General features: G+C 38.4%; 1 protein-coding gene across 1 annotated transcript in view; it reads left to right on the top strand.

Moving 5' to 3' along the window:
- The window catches only part of LOC131068261 (uncharacterized), a 197,981-nt gene that overhangs the window by 107,765 nt on the left and 73,635 nt on the right, over positions 1–16,581 (top strand). The window contains exon 12 of the mRNA XM_058003441.2: positions 5,019–5,349. Coding sequence (XP_057859424.1) covers positions 5,019–5,349 — 331 coding nt within the window. The remainder of the gene's footprint in view (positions 1–5,018; positions 5,350–16,581) is intronic.

Here is a 16,581-nt window from a genome sequence, read left to right as displayed (position 1 = left end):
AGTTTGGGAAGAATTCCGGCCTATTCAAGACAAGACTAATCCACGCCTCCAGGCATTGAAGAAGGTTCCTGATTCCACCTTGGTTAGCGAGAACATTGTGCACAGTGGAGACAGATATGATTTCCATGGCTGGTATTGTTCACTAGCCGTGAAGAAATCAACTTATGAGAACGCCCAGTCGAGTTGTATGGAGATGGAAGGATTAATTTAGGACATTCAGATGAAGATCCTTGCCTCAATTGAGGAATTATTGGGTGTTGATGTTAGGGATGCTAGTGGTTTACACTTAGCCGAATTAAGAGACAAAATGAAATTTATGTATTTTTGCCAGTTGGACTCTTTGAAGAAGAGTCAGATAGATGACTTGGTCTTTTTGTTGATTCATGTTCATAGTTCGTAGAAGCTTATGCCAGAATGGGAGAACACTTTTAATGCTTGCTCAGATTCATTGGACGTGATTGATTTACAGTAGGATACCTTGCCTAGCATTTCCATGGAGGAGTTAGATTCAGTATTGGCTAGATTCTTGGAGTATGCTAGGAGAGAGAGAGATGCAAGGAGGAATCTTCTAGAAGATTCCTTATTTGATGACTAGGTATCTTTTCATTGGGCCATATGTTGGTGGCGCCATTTTTGATGTAACCCTAATTAGGGCAATTCTAGGGTTTTGTTGGCATGATCTCGGTCGTTGATCTTAGATCAATTTGGGCCATCCATTTTGTAAGAGACTCTATATATGCCTCCTTGTCTCTCATTTGTAAGAGAGAGTTTTTGTAGAATTGTTGGTATATGCTACAACTATTTGAATCCTAATCATTGTTCAATTGTTGGTGATTTTGCTCTTCAAGTGTTGTATTTGCATTCATGGTTCTCAATTCCTCCAAGTTAGATTAGAATTTATTTTCATGTATGTTAGATTGAGTGGAAGATTTGTTGAATTTATTTGTGTGGAATCCTTAGTCCATACCACTAGCCTCTTGCCGCTGGTAAGTGCGCCTTGTGTGGTCAACTGGAATTTGAGTAAGCATAACTTCAACTATTACGTGTCCGTTGGCAAGCATCAACTTGGATGGTGTCAACGTTTGATGGTGATAGCCTGAAAATCTTTAAGTATACCTTAGACGATTGCACTAAGCTTGTGTCAATACCTGATTGTGAGACCTTGTTTGATTCCACTAGATCCATTCATCATTTCCTACATTCCTAGGCTTAGAATAGATTTCCTGAACCCTATTCTTTTTCCCCCTTTTTTTAGTAAGAAGTAAATCTAGAGCCATATTGATAAATCTTAAGTTGTCAGCACACCTATTCCGCATCATTCATGATAATTCAAACATTTGCGTGTCCCCAAGTGAAACACAACAATTCACATCAACCATTGAGTTACCCACTCGTCAAGACCTGACATGTAGAAACCTTGGAATCATTTTAGTTGATCTCATTCTTAGCATCTGAGGTGATTTTGTTCAAGAGAGGGTAAATTATCTTGGTAATTTATTTTGTATTGTTATGTGCATAAAAAACACATCAACAGGTCCAAACTTTGAGGGGCTACTTTTAAGAAGCTGGTAACATTGGTTTGAAAGTACAACCTTAATCAACTTTTACCTAATTACAATGTTATCTGAGTTACCTTACTTATATCTTTTGCAAAGAGGCCTCTTGCTGGAGTTTGAAGCTCTCAATTTGATAGCCAATTGTTGCTTTAAGCTAGGAATATGCTTCCGTTCTCTCTATGATTGTGTGCTCACTCTAATCCTCATTGAATTGGAAATTTAGATGGAATTCTAATGCTGGATGAGAAATAGCCTGCTGTATGTAAAGGCTTATGAAGCTGATGGTGCCATCATTGATCAATGATTTCCATATCAGATGATATTTGTCAGCCACCCCACCACAGATGACTCTAATGGCTCCTTTCCCTTATACACAACCAATTGTAGGATTCTCCCCATCAGCAACATGAAAGAGGGTAAATCAAGGCTCTTTGAACTCTAAAAAAACATAAATAAGTAGTTGGATTCAAGAAGAGAACATAAATTTATTAAAAAAACACCATAAACCTAGTAAAATATGCAAAAGAGAAACAAAATAAGAACTGAAAGCGACAATATATTTAGTTGGAAGCCTAAAGTTTTGCCCATTGAAGACCTAGTCAACAATGTTGACTCTTGCAATGTTTCTTGATTATGAAGATTGCAATCTCTCTTTAACAAACGTGTTTCATTAGCCTTTGATTGAAACAAAGATTGTAATGTGATAACATTTATTGCAGAGTGGGTTACACCAAGATGAGGCAACTCCTCTATGTATTTTTAATTGAGGACCTAAGCATGGAAGTTTGCCAAGATCCTCCAATATAAGTTCAAGGCATTGACAAAAAATGAAGAGTCCAAAAAATAGATGGCGATTCTACATGACAGATCTACTTGCAACAACATAATTTTCTACGTTATCTCTAATGATTTTTACAATGCTATTATCACCCACCCCAACCATGAATTCCATTAAAATCTCACAAGGGAAATTCACACTTTTCTCTTTCCCCAAAGTATCAACGGACTTGAGGAAAGTTGTAGCATTAGAAGAAGAAACAAGAAAATTCAACAATGCCTTGTTTCTCCTATTTTTCTAACCACTAGACATGATTGAATAATGCTTTTTTTATGACAACTTACTCTGGTTATCAATAATGACCCTCATATTTGCCACCTTTTCATTCAAAATTGGGCTTTTTACGTTCTTATCATTAGGGGCTTTGAACCTTGCTCCAAAAACAAGAATAGCATCCACTCAATTTTGCCAAAAAAATTTGAAACAAGTAAGTTAAAAGAGATATTGTAAATTTGGAAAAGCCACTAAATTTGAAAATTCAAGAGTCAAAAAGTATACTTTAATACAAAAATAAGAACTAATTACTTGGTCACTTAAAACTAAATTGAATGATAGGACCAAAGATTTTCAACTGCTCTTTTTGCTGTTTGCTACTTCTTGCTTATCTCTATTTCAATCCATGGTCTTAACTCTTAAGCAATAGTTGGGAACTTAAAGTAGTGCAAATCTGCAAGCTCTAGGCCCAAAGCTAGTGCTCAAACTAGAAGGGAATAAAGGAATTGCAAAAGTATAAGAGTCTCCTTGACCTTTACCTTGACTTCTATTTGCCTTCTCTTCTCTTTGTCTCTTTTTAAGGTGTTTTTTCCCCTTAAAATGAATTTAATGGAGTTTGGACATTGCATATAACTTCAAATGATATTTGTGTGCACAAAGAAGCACTTGTTTACGTGCAAGGTAAATTTTGAGGTGATCAATGCCTCCCCTACTAATTTTCATTTGACAGTAATTGCAAATCAACTTCTCATTCTTACCCTCTTTGTAAATTGCAATTAGGTTGCAAAAGAGAAAATATTTAATCTTTGTAATTTGTAGATAAATAGAGAGAAAGAAATTAGAATGAAATGGATTAAGGAACAAGGGGGAAAAAGAGGAAATTCTCTTCATTTATCCCTTTTTGTTTCTTGTTCTATGAATTCAAATGGAAAAAGAAAAAACATATGTAGAATGCAATGCCAAATGACAAAAAAAGAGGAAAAGATTCAAAGAAAGACATGCCTTTTCAAATTTGATGTTTGAAACGGACCATGGGCTCCTCCAAATGCATCATGGGCTGCTAGAAATATGGAACTGTGCACTTTGATCACCATGTGCTTCTCAAAGCTTTTGGCTTTGCTTTTCTATGATGTTTTCTTTTACCCATATTTTGTCTTTGGCATTCATTGCAACTTGCAAGTGATGTTCTTTAATGTGAAAGTGTTTATTTTGGATATGTAGGGTTTAAAAATATTTTGTTGTTTTCATTTTTCTGAATTTTAACTGAGATTGTATGGCTAAGTTTCAGGCGCAAGACTTACAATTCCTGTTGAGTCTAGCGGAAACTATATCAGGACTCACAGTTGAGTTCTTGGATGGCCTAGCTTGGCTTGGGACTTAGTGAGTCTGGGAACTTTGGTTCTAATAAATGGGATATTACATAAAGATTTTAGTTCTTGTAATAGGAATATTGAGATGTTGGGTATTCTTGAAGCTCAAACAGGCACTGCAAAGTGGAAACCTAGAAATGTGACTTTTCATGGTTAAATGCAAAATGTAGTGATCCAAAGATGCTACAGAACAAGGTTGAATAATTTTTTCTTAAGGGGAGACTCAAATATCTGTAGGAAATCTTTAGAGATGATTGGAAAAGGCATAGATGCTGAGGGCTCCAAAGTTAAGAGAGAATAATTATTGAATGAAGATGCATTCGCGATATCTAAAATATTTTGGATTTTAGTGAAAAAATGCCATATGCACTGTGCATAAAGATTCAGGAACATATTTTAATATTCTTCATTCATCTTAGGTTGAAGAAAATATGCTTCTTATTTTCAACAACAATTTATACTAGCTTAGATTATATGATTTTTATTTTTATCTTTTCATATTCACCCAGTATTTCTGGATGTTATTCTTAAAACGTTGCAATGGATTAACATATGGGAATTTCAATAATTAACTAAATCTTTAACTCATTTTTTCCCATAAAATTCCGTTCCTTTTCAATCTTTTATTCCCCCAAGTTAAAGTCAAGTAATTGCTAAGGGTACATGGAATTCGTGTATTCTTCTATTGAAATAATAGGTGTTTTAGTTACAGAAATAAACCCCTAAAATGACTTGAAATTTTTTAAACAGTATTATTCTTCATTCCAAGTAATTATGTTAAAAGCATGTACCTGCAAACTGACAAGTTACAAGAATAATGAAAATAGTTGTTGTTTGTGAAAGGAAGTATGAGATGATTAATTGTTATTTCTTCCTGATAGTTTTGTACTGCTATGAAGTTGGTTGATGCTACATTTGGAATTGTTGTTGGTGGTCTATACTAGTGTCACTATTAGTAAATTTAAATATTATTTTCTGATTGATTTAATGAGATTTGTCATCTAGATTATTGATGACCTTGCCCACTACTTTCCTTTGCAGGTATGTCTCAGTAGTATGGCCAGATATTCCTTATTTCTCTGTGTACAGAGTTAGTGACTGGGCAGTTGTTCATTCAGGATCAGGAAAGCTATTTGCTTGGGATACATGTCGTGATCGATATGCTTTGGTAGAGACAGTAGCAGCACCTAGAATGCCCATAATTCCCAGAGGAGGATCATCTAAAAAAGCTAGAGAAGCTGCCGCTGCTGCTGCCCAAGCTGCAGCTGCTGCAGCTAGTTTAGCTTCCACAGCTACTGTACAAGTACGAATATTGCTTGATGATGGGAGCTCAAACTTATTGACTAAATCTATTGAAGGCCGAAGTGAACCGGTATGTGCAAGGCTAGCAGCTCTTTTTGTTAGTTCTGTGATTACTAGAAAAATAATCACGTGATGTAACAGTTAGTTGGTCACCTAGCCAATAGGAAATCAAACATTTTATGGCAGATTTTTAGATTACCGTTAATTTTAGTTTTCTGACTGGTATGGTTTATTGAATTTCATGAATTCTCTATTGCATAATAAGCACAAGGATTAATCATGTCAACAGAATTTAATAAATCATTATCCATATCACTCAACTGAAATATCTTCACTAAATGTAAACAGACTGTCTAAATAAGGAGGTTTATACATCCAACTAAAAAGCTGTGATTCATAATACATTTAAAAATCCTAGATGCTGCGCAAGGAGGTCTTCTTTTGAACATTTTAGCATGCACTGTATGTAAATTGTAAAACACAAAACTAATTAAATTATCTTCTATAAACCATTCAATCACACATTTATTCATGGTCACATTTGCAAAAACGGAGAAATGGTTTCTTGTTCAATTTTCAGGTCAAATCTCTGTGAAAACTGTCATCTTTTTTGAGCAAACCAAGTATTGCTCTGCTGCAAGGAAATAATTGGCCTTTACAAATCATATTTTCATCCTCCATAAGCATTTTGACAATCTTCAGTTGCACCTTGGACATTTCTTTCCCATAGACTTTTGACATTCAAGGCTCGAGTACCATTTTGTAATTCATAGGGTACCCATTCACTAACAACTTATAATAAATTAGTAACAGAAGGAACATGAAATGATATTAATAACTGCAGCAAAGAATTATATATTGTGCTAGTCAGATCTGGGATGGAGTGTAGATCATATTGTCACTAGTATTATGTGCAAAGAATATCCATGCATGGAAGTAATGACTGTTAATGTTTATAGCTTTGGTCGGATTCCTTCTATGGGCCGACATAGCCAATCTAAATGTCTAATTGGCCTATCAGCCTTAGACTTTTTATAGGATCAATTTATAAGCATTTATGTGCACCGATTTAATAAATATATCCTTGTCAATTTTATATTTACATATATATAACTAATTGTTAATCCCGCCACCCTTGGTGAAAAGTCGGGTTAGTTGTAATGTAACCGATTCTTGATGAAGAGGCGTGTTGATTAATGATAAGCCGACTTTTGGAGAAGTCGTGTTGTTTGGCGTCACCCATGTATGGGTATATGTTGTGACCTTTTTTCACACATCGCCCCATTGCAAGTGGGGACCCTCCTTTTTTCTTGCTTTCTAGGGTTTTTGTTAGAGCCTTGTGACCTTCTGGGATTAGTGTTGCCAAGTTTTGTTAGTTTTGAATGGTTCGAATTTTGAAGTCATAAGTCAATTTGTGCAAACCAAGTCAGAGTAGAGTCTAGACACCATCAAAGTGCCTAGAAAGGCCGAAGGACGAAGATTGCAATTAATTTGAATGGATTTGAACAACTTTCTATTTTTGGAAAGTTTTGCTTTTTCCTATTTTTATGAAGTTTCGTTTTGGGCACTTTAAGCATGATCCCCAAAATGGCTATTTTTTAGAAAGTTTTTCCTATCTTTTAGGGATGCTTGCTTTTTCTATTTTTGGAAAGGGGATCTAGGGTTTTGTTGTGACGTATTCACACATCGCCCCATTGCAAATAGGGACCCCTGCTTTTTGCCTTCTGGGGTTTGTTTTCTAGGTCTTTTAGGGTTTTGTCTGTTAGCCTTTCCAGGATGAGTGTCGCCAAGGGGATCACTGGATAGCAGGCTTTGCTTAAGTCAGGGTGAGTCTGCGATGTTGCAGAATTTGGATTTCTTTCAAAGTCTCCCTTGAGCTTAGTTTCTGCTCTTGTTGCTGATGGTGTCAGGAGGTCATTGAATCGTGATGAGGGAATTCTATCTTTTGAAAGTCAGTGAGTGGTTGAGCTAATTCGGCTAAGATATGGAAGGAATGAATCCAGGTTTTAGCCTAGGACAAAGTCAAGCCAGTTTGAGGGTGAATTGAGCCTAGAGTGGGAATTTCGCTCCTGACCCTTCCAAAGCGTCTAGAGCGAAATTCATGTAAAACCTTATTTTCCACAAAAACTAGAGCTATATGTCAATCTGAAGGAGAAATTTGCATGATCATGAGGAAAGGAGGCCTAATGAAGTTTGTCCAAGGTATGAGGAGGAGAAAGTATGTGAGGAATTGGCTCAAAAGGTGAATTTCGCTCCTGACCCTTCCAAAGGGTCCAGAGCGAAATTCATATTTCCTCTATTTTGCTTCTTAGCTTGACCAAGTTAGGAGCTTCTAAGGCATGGTTTGGTAAATTTTGATACATATTTGCCTTGAAGAGGAATTCTTGGACCTCAAGATGATGAAAGCTAGCCTCAAATGGGGATTTCGCTCCTGACCCTTTCAAAGGGTCCAGAGCGAAATCTTCCCTTTTGTCTTCCTTTGGCCTTAAAACCTAGTCTGACCTTGCTTGGACCCAGTTGGGTGATGGAATATCTTGATAATGAAAGAAGGAAGTTGATTTGATCAAGTTTGGTGGAGAATGAAGTGAATCTAAGTGAGAAGCTGGCCAAAAACATGATTTTCGCTCTTGACCCTTTCCAAATGGTCCAGAGCGAAAATCCTTGTGCACCTCAATTTATCACTTGTCAAGACCAATTTCATAGTTCCTTAGGCATGTTTGGGGGTGTCTTGACATGTTCTAACCTTAGGAGGTGAGTAAAGGTGGATGAGGTGAAGATTTTAGCCAAGAATGTGAATTTCGCTCCTGACCCTTCCAAAGGGTCCGGAGCAAAATTCTTGAAAACACTAATTTCTCCCTTAGCCAAAGTCAGGATCAAGATGGAGATGCATGAGGAAGTATCCAATGTTTGCCTCCCAAGGAAGATTAGAGTTTGAAAAATCAAGAATCAAGGTCAAAACATTATTTTCGCTCCTGACCCTTCGAAAAGGGTCCAGAGCGAAAATCCTTATAACCCTTGTTTTTTATCTTATTTTGGCTAGGCGTTGGTTTGATGGAGGTTGAATGGGTATGTTTTTGCCTTGAGAGGGAGTTAGAAGCTTTGAAGAATCAAGATTTTAGCTCAAAAGGAGAATTTCGCTCCTAACCCTTCCAAAGGGTCCAGAGCGAAATTCCCTATAAACTTCATTTGCTCCCTTGTTTTAGCTTGAAACCTTGCTCCTTAGATGGAAAATGATCTATATTTGCCTCTAGGAGAAAATTGAAGTTTGAAAAATGAACAATCAAGCCCAAGTGGTGATTTTCGCTCCTGACCCTTCCAAAGGGTCCAGAGCGAAAATCAACCTAAGACTCATTTCTTGCCTTATTTGACCAAATTTTGATTTGTAAGGCATCTTGAAGGGAGGAGTGGACATGTTTGGACGTTGGAAATGTTTGAAAGCTTTGAAAAATGAAGGATTCCAGCCAAGAAGGTGAATTTCGCTCCTGACCCTTCCAAAGGGTCCAGAGCGAAATTCCTTGCAAGCCTATTTTTTGACCCTGCTTAGACCACAAACCTTGTTTCTTGGGTGAAGAATGATGTTTTGTTACCTTCCAAAGAAGATTGGAGTTGAAAAGATGAAGGATCAAGTCAAGAATGAGATTTTCGCTCCTGACCCTTCCAAAGGGTCCAGAGCGAAAATCCTCCTAGACCTCATTTCTTTCCTTATTTGGCCAAATTTTGATGTCCAAGGTATGTTGAAAGAGAGAATGGGCATATTGAAACCCTTAAGGACGTTTGAAAGAGTTGAGGAATGGGTGTTTTAGCCAAGGAAGGAAATTTCGCTCTTGACCCTTCCAAAGGGTCCAGAGCGAAATTCCTTACAAGCCTATATTTTTTACCTTGCTTGAGCTTAAATGTTAAAACCTTGTTCCTAGGGCGAAGAGAGATAAGATTTTACCTTGCAATGAAGATTGGGTTTGAAAGAATGATGATTTTGGTCTAAAAAGTGAATTTCGCTCCTGACCCTTCCAAAGGGTCCAGAGCGAAATTCTTCAAATCTATCATTTTCTCCTTGGATCAAATCAAACTTTTGGTTTTTATGGCGTGGATGGGAGTGAGAAGGTGTGTCCTTGCCTTTTGAAGTTGATTGAGGTTGAAAGAACGAAGGAATGAGCTCAAAATAAGAAATTCGCTCCTGACCCTTCCAAAGGGTCCAGAGCGAATTTTCTCAAAACCTCTCTTTGCTATTAGTTTTGTGCTAGATCAAGTGTGGGCTAAGGTAAAATCAAGAAGGAGATGTCCCTAAGAGTGACTTCAAGTTGCTAGAAATCATTGAAGTTGAAGAAATGAGCTCAAAATGAGAATTTCGCTCCTGACCCTTCCAAAGGGTCCAGAGCGAATTTTCTCAAAAAAACCTTTTTTCCCAATTTTGTGCCAAGCCTAGTGCTAACTAAGGTGAGTTTTGATGGGAGAGGTCCTTAGAAATAGCTTTGACTTATCAATGATTATCAAATGTGAAGGAAATGAGCGTAAAAAGTGATTTTCTCTCCTGACCCTTCCAAAGGGTCCAGAGCGAAAATCTTAAAAACCATCTTTTCTTCCAAAATTTGAGCAAAGTCAAACCTGGACAAGGGTGAGAGAAGTCATTTGGATTGCCTTAGAGTGAATTTTAGTCACCAAGAATGCAAATTTTGAAGCCAAAATGAGAATTTCGCTCCTGACCCTTCCAAAGGGTCCAGAGCGAAATTCCAAGGATCACCCTTTTTTACTTCCAAATCAAGTCAAGTTTTTGGTTTTTATGGCCTAGATAGGAGTGAGGCGATGTGTCCTTGATCTTGGAGGTGGATTGGAGTTGAAAAGATGAGGAAATAAGCCTAAAATAAGATTTTCGCTCCTGACCCTTCCAAAGGGTCCAGAGCGAAAATCCTAAAAACCATCTTATCCTCCAAATTTTGTGCTAAGTCAGGCCTAGACTAGGGTGAGAAAAGCTATTTGGAATGCCTTGGAAAGATGTTTGACCTTCAAAAGTGTGAATTTTGAGCTAAAAGGTGAATTTCGCTCCTGACCCTTCCAAAGGGTCCAGAGCAAAATTCTTCATCTACCTATTTCCTCCTTGTGTCAAGTCAAGACTAGGAGTCCTAAGGCGTAGTTGAGGTTGAAATGATGTTACTTTGCCCTGCAAGATGAATTGAAGTGAAGAAAAAGAAGAGTTGTGACCTAAAAGGTGAATTTCGCTCTTGACCCTTCTAGAGGGTCCAGAGCGAAATTCCCAATTTCACTCAAATTGCTCATGAGGAAGGTCAGGTTGTAGATTCCTAGCCTTTGGTGAGGAGAAGGATAGCGTATGCTTGCCTTGGAAGACACTTTGGAGTAGAGACATGATGGAATTTGTCCAAAAATGCAAAATTCGCTCCTGACCCTTCCAGAGGGTCTAGAGCGAAATCCTTTGAAACTACTATTTTTTAACCTTGTTGGGGCCAGGCGAGGAGCTAATTGTGAGGTAATGTTGAAAGGAGGTCAATTTGAGCCAGGAATGCAAATTTCGCTCCTGACCCTTCCAGAGGGTCCAGGGCGAAATCCTTATAGGGCCTGTCCCTGGAGAGAATATTGAGCAAGCTTCATTTTAACATCTTCTTGTTGATGATTTAAGGTAGAAAATACTAGGTTGAAATAAATCTATTAGGAGTCCTTAATCATCTTTTGGTTTGTCTTGCAGTTAAAAGAAGACCAGGCCAAGACAAGGACGACCTTCTCCAATCCAGCATCAACAAGGACGGCCTTCTCTGGTCCAGCGTCATCAGGGACGACCTCTTCCAGTCCAGCATTTGAAGGAAAGGTACACCATCCATCCTGCACATCAAAGACAAAGGAGGTAAAAGCAAGGGTTCATTGAAGAAGCAGACAGTTTCAGAAGGGTTAATTGAAGTTAGCTTCTTAGCATCATCAAATTGAGCATCTACCAAGTTACAAGTGTCAGACAAGGTGGCATCCCAGTCATCACTCCTCTAGTCGGATTGGTCCACCTTAGCGTGTCCAGATTCAATGTACCTGACTCATTGGAGATGGCACAAACTTCGATGTACCTACCCCGGTTATCCATTGGTCGAATATTCCAGAGAAGACATGTGTCCAAATAATGCAATTATTTTATTGGCCAGAATTGAGTTGTTGTAACAAACCCTAATTAGGGTTTTCATTGTAAAATCTCGGCCATTGATCTCAAGTTGATCTGAGCCATTGAATCATATTGAGGGCACTATATAAGCCTTGGCTCCTCATTTGTAAAGGCAAATAGTTAGTCAATAGTTAGTCAGGAGTTAGAAGGTGAATAGTTAGAAATAGTGAATAAGTCAGTTAATAGTATAGCAATTAGAGTAGAATAAAAAGAGAAGGCAAAGATTGTTGCCAAAATGTTGTTGTAAAAGGCTTGTAAAACTTCATTGAAGAAATGGTGAAATCTATGGGTTGATTCAACAATTTGCATGGTCTCTATACTTCTCAGATTTGATTTCATGTTATTAGATGAGTGGAAGAAATGTGTTTGATTGATCGTGAAATTTGTATATCCATACTACTAGTAGTTTGTTGATTGCAGACTTGCCTTGTGTAGTCAACTGGAATCATTCAGCTTAAGCTTAACTTCAATTGTCGCTTCTTCACTGATATGCATCAGCCTGATGGTGTCTATGCCTGTAGCGATGATCTGAACATCATAAAGCTTTCCTCCGAAGATCGCACTAATCTTGTGGAGATGGTCCTGGGATGTCAAAACAAGACTTAGTTAGAATTTCATCAAAGATCAATCATTGCTCCTACATTCTTAGTGTCAGAATTAGATCCTTCCCTCACCCTCATCCTTTTTTCCTTTTTTTCAAAAAATCTTTGCTAGTGAAATCTTGTGTTCTAGCAATATTCAAAGCAAATCAGACGTTTAGTCATCAAGTGTAAGTCCCCTTGTGATACCAGCAAAATCACATCATACCACAAAGAGCTTATCCACGAGTAGAGAACCTACATACAAGAACCTTGGAGTTGCCTCAACTGATCCTTCGGCGAGATCTTCAGCAGTCGGGAAACTTTGCTTAAGAGAGGATAAGGTACCTTTAGGTATTTTATTCTGTGTTCGCATGTGCATGAATAACACATCAACAGGTTTGTACTGTCGACTCTGAGTTACATTGAAAATGATTGAGAATTCCTCCAAAATTCAAGTTTTGTTCGAAAAAGACAAATTCCTAAATTTTAGGGATCATGAGGAATTCAAGGGACGAATGAAGTATGGTTTTCAAATTTCAAGATGATCCGACAGGAATTACACAAGTTATGAAGATTTTGAGTTTTGATCACATGGTGCCTATGATTTTCCAAGTCCGCATAGCAATTTGATCAAAGGGTCGAGACTTGTGCAAAGTCCACCCTCATGGTGGGGAAGTATGGTCTTGGTTCCTAACTTTCTCCAAGTCCACCTTGGAGGTGATGAGTTTTGGTGCACAAAGTTGGTAAAGTCCGCCCTTGATTGAATATAAGGTGCATGAAGTTAAGAAAGTCCACCCAAAGGTGAAGGAAGTAGCATATGAAGATGGTTCTCAAGTCTTACCAAGTCCGCCCTCCTTCAAATCAAGGTGCACGACTCCAATGAAGTCTGCCCTAGAGAGATAACAAGTGGTGCACATTCTTCACCAAGTCCACCATGAGTCATGAAGAAAGCAAAGTCCGTCCTATGCTGTAGATGAAAGGTGCCTAAGATGATCCAACTCCGCCCCCACCATGGTGCAAGGAAGTGATAAAGTCCGCCCTAGGGAAGTGATTACAAGGTACATGAAACAAGTAAAGTCCGCCTTGGAGGTGTAGAGAAAAGAATCAAGTGAAGTTTACCTTGAGGATGAAGAAATATGGCTAAGTCAAGAGGCATGAACTCAACAAAGTCCGCCCAAAGACATGAATTTTGGTGCCTAAGATGATCCAACTCTGCCCTCACCGTGGTGCAAGGAAGTGATAAAGTCCGCCCTAGTGAAGTGATTACAAGGTACATGAAACAAGTAAAGTCCGCCTTGGAGGTGTTGAGAAAAGAATCAAGTGAAGTTTACCTTCAGGATGAAGAAATACGGCCAAGTCAAGGGGCATGAACTCAACAAAGTCCACCCAAAGACATGAATTTTGGTTCCCAAGTCTCTCTAAGTCCGCCCAATCTGCAAGGTGATGGTGCATGGACTAAGCAAAATCCGCCCTAGAAGACATCACATCATGAAGGTGATGGGTCATGACTTGAGCAAAGTCCGCCCAAGAGAAGAGTAATGGTGTAGCACATCATCAAAGTACGCCCTACCTTGCAACTTGAAGTTACTAAGTGCTGCCAAGTCCGCCCATGTATGAAGTTCCTGACTTCTATGAAGTCCGCCTTGAGGATAGAGAAATTTGGTTAAGGTGATGGTGCATGGACTAAGCAAAATCCGCCCTAGAAGAAATCACATCATGAAGGTGATGGGTCACGACTTGAGCAAAGTCTGCCCAAGAGAAGAGTAATGGTGCAGCACATCATCAAAGTCCGCCCTACCTTGCGACTTGAAGTTACTAAGTGCTACCAAGTCCGCCCATGTATGAAGTTCTTGACTTCTATGAAGTCTGCCTTGAGGATAGAGAAATTTGGTTAAGTGAAGGTGCATAAGTCTCTTAAACCCCGCCAAGTATGAGGTGTTGAAATTAAATAGCTAGTTCAAATTATTTGATGGCAAATATATATATTGTAATAACTTAAGTGATTACAATACTTGTAACTTGTAATAAAAAGGGCAGGCCCTATTTGGGCAATTGATTTAACTTGTAAATTGTATATGGGTCCTGACCCATATGTAACTTGTAAATTCAAAATTATATCTTGGCACCAGAATATGCAAGGCCAACCAAGGTTTATTGTTGACATGAATTCATATATAAGTAAGATGATTTGAGGATCACAAATCATCAATTACAAGCGAATATATCTCTCTCTACCTTATGTGATCTGCTTCCAGCTGCAATCATCATCATCAGCAAAAGGATATTCATCAAGTGTGAGCGAACTTCAGCGAATTGGTTTCTTGTTGAAGCGAATCTGATCTAGGAGTGCAAATTTGTCCTAGGGCATCCAAACCTCATATACTCTGCCGAATTTCTGTTCTTGTGGCTGGGCGAATTAGTATGGAATCTGAGCTGTGAATCTACCTTATATCTGGGCGAACTATTGATCATTCTGAGCTCCATTCCAGACCTGAATCTGATCACCATTGTGGAGCAGACTTGTGCCAATTATGGGCGACTATGCTGGGTGATATTGAGTTGTCTAACTCACTAATTTAGAGCAGCGATCATCCTCTTCTGTGGTGCCGAAACCCTACTTGTGGGATCAGCGAATCAGGGCCTGCCCATCAGTGATTTAGATTGGGCAAGCTCTGCACTAGGTTGATGACTTAATCAGATAAGTGATCTGATCTTCATTGTACTAATTTGCTCATAATTAAAGGATTTTGATCTGGATGATGCTGGGTTTTTCCTCCAAGAGGGAGGTTTTCCCAGGGTATTCTTGGTGTCTTGTCTCTTTTGTGTGATTGCTTCGTGTTATTTCTAAGTTATTCTTAATCTGATCACTAAAATCAACATGAGGTGCACATGTGTCTTGAAGTCCGCCCATAAGGTGCATGAATGTGTCAAAGTCCGCCCTCAACATACAAACTGAAGTGTAACAACTAGAGCAAAGCCCGCCCTAGAATGGAGGACATCACAATTAGGGTGGTGCATAAGTCAAACCAAGACCGCCCTGAATCATGTGTCAAGGTTCTTAACAGCTAGCAAGTCCGCCCTACCTTGCAACCAGCAGTTCCTAAATGTGATGAAGTCCGCCCTACAACATATGAATGATGGCGCACAAGTTGTGCAAAGTCTGCCCTAGCTTTGAATGCAATTGGAAACAAGTTAAGATAAGTCCGCCCAAGAGAGAGATACATGCTAAGTTTGGAGAGAAAGGAATATTCTTGAGTGATGTCGGCAAGATTTGATGATGAAGTTTGAACTGAGACCAAATTAGAAGGTTTTTCAAAGAAGAAAGAAGATTAAGTTCGAATCATAAACTGAAAACCAAAATAGAAACTTCCATTCAGACTGAGATTCACAATTTGAACTTGGCAAGGAGATGACAACTCAACTCAAATTCAATTTAGAAACTTTCTTTGCAAACTCAGAAGACTAAAGACTGAATAGAAACAAATTTTTGGAAGATTTCCGAGCTTCTAAATGAAGAATTTGAACTTCAATACAAACACACTCCATTCTTTCATTTTCTCACATGAAGTTCGAGTTTTGGATAGCAAGAGGAGAGAGTTTCTAAGAGGTTTTGTGCAGGTTGAAAGGGTTTTTGAGAGAGATTTCAAGTATAAGTCTGAGTTTTCAACCATTTTCCACAAGTTTGCACACAGATTTTGGAAGAACCTTGATTGATTGGAGGGCAAATTCATTAATTTTCTGAGTTAAACTTCTGATTTTACCTCCTTGGCAGCATCTTTCCCCTTCTTTCTCATTCTTTCGAAGGTAAAAATGGGTCTTGTGAACAGAATATTGGGTTTCTAACCTGATTTTTTCGAAAGTTTTCAAGGAGAAAGAACAAATACAACGGATTTTCCTTCTCTTCTTTCTCATTTTCTGCCCTATAAGTCAGTTAGAATGAACTTAATCGAATTTTCTTGGACTCAGTTTATTCCCAAGTTCTGATTTTGGATTGAAATCAGACATGAACTTCTTGAGTTTAGTTATATTCAAGGGTTTTTCTTGAGATTTTCAAAATATCCAAGCTCTGAAAAATCCCCTTTAAAGTGCTGAGTGTTGGAGAAAGAGTAAAATTGTGATACACTTGGCTGCTAACCTTCAAAATTTACACTCAAAGATAGAATCCTAACTCAATTTCCTTTTGGTTTTGCAGATCATAGATGACGGTTGAGGCAGGATCATTGCAGAAAACACAAATGGAGTTTTAGGCCAAATTCAGAATTGAAGACAAGTCCACAAGCAAGGTTCGTCCGAGCATGAAGATGGCCAAAATTTGGCTAATTATGGGAAATACTTAAGAAAACTATTCCAAATTCCTCCATTATGGCAAAGGCATAGAGGAATTCTTCTCCAAATTCAAGGCACTTGAAAGAATCTCAAAGCATCAAGAAAGATCCAACTTCTTGAAGGATCTCATCTCTGACAAGCTCCTAATCAGAATTAAATGGCGACAAGAAGAATCAAATTTCCATACTTAGACAATTTCTTCACACAAATTGGAGAATTCGGGGAAGACATCCAACATGCT

Source organism: Cryptomeria japonica, chromosome 11, assembly GCF_030272615.1.
Source record: "Cryptomeria japonica chromosome 11, Sugi_1.0, whole genome shotgun sequence".
NCBI lineage: Eukaryota > Viridiplantae > Streptophyta > Pinopsida > Cupressales > Cupressaceae > Cryptomeria > Cryptomeria japonica.
This window is presented reverse-complemented; position numbering and strand designations above follow the sequence as displayed.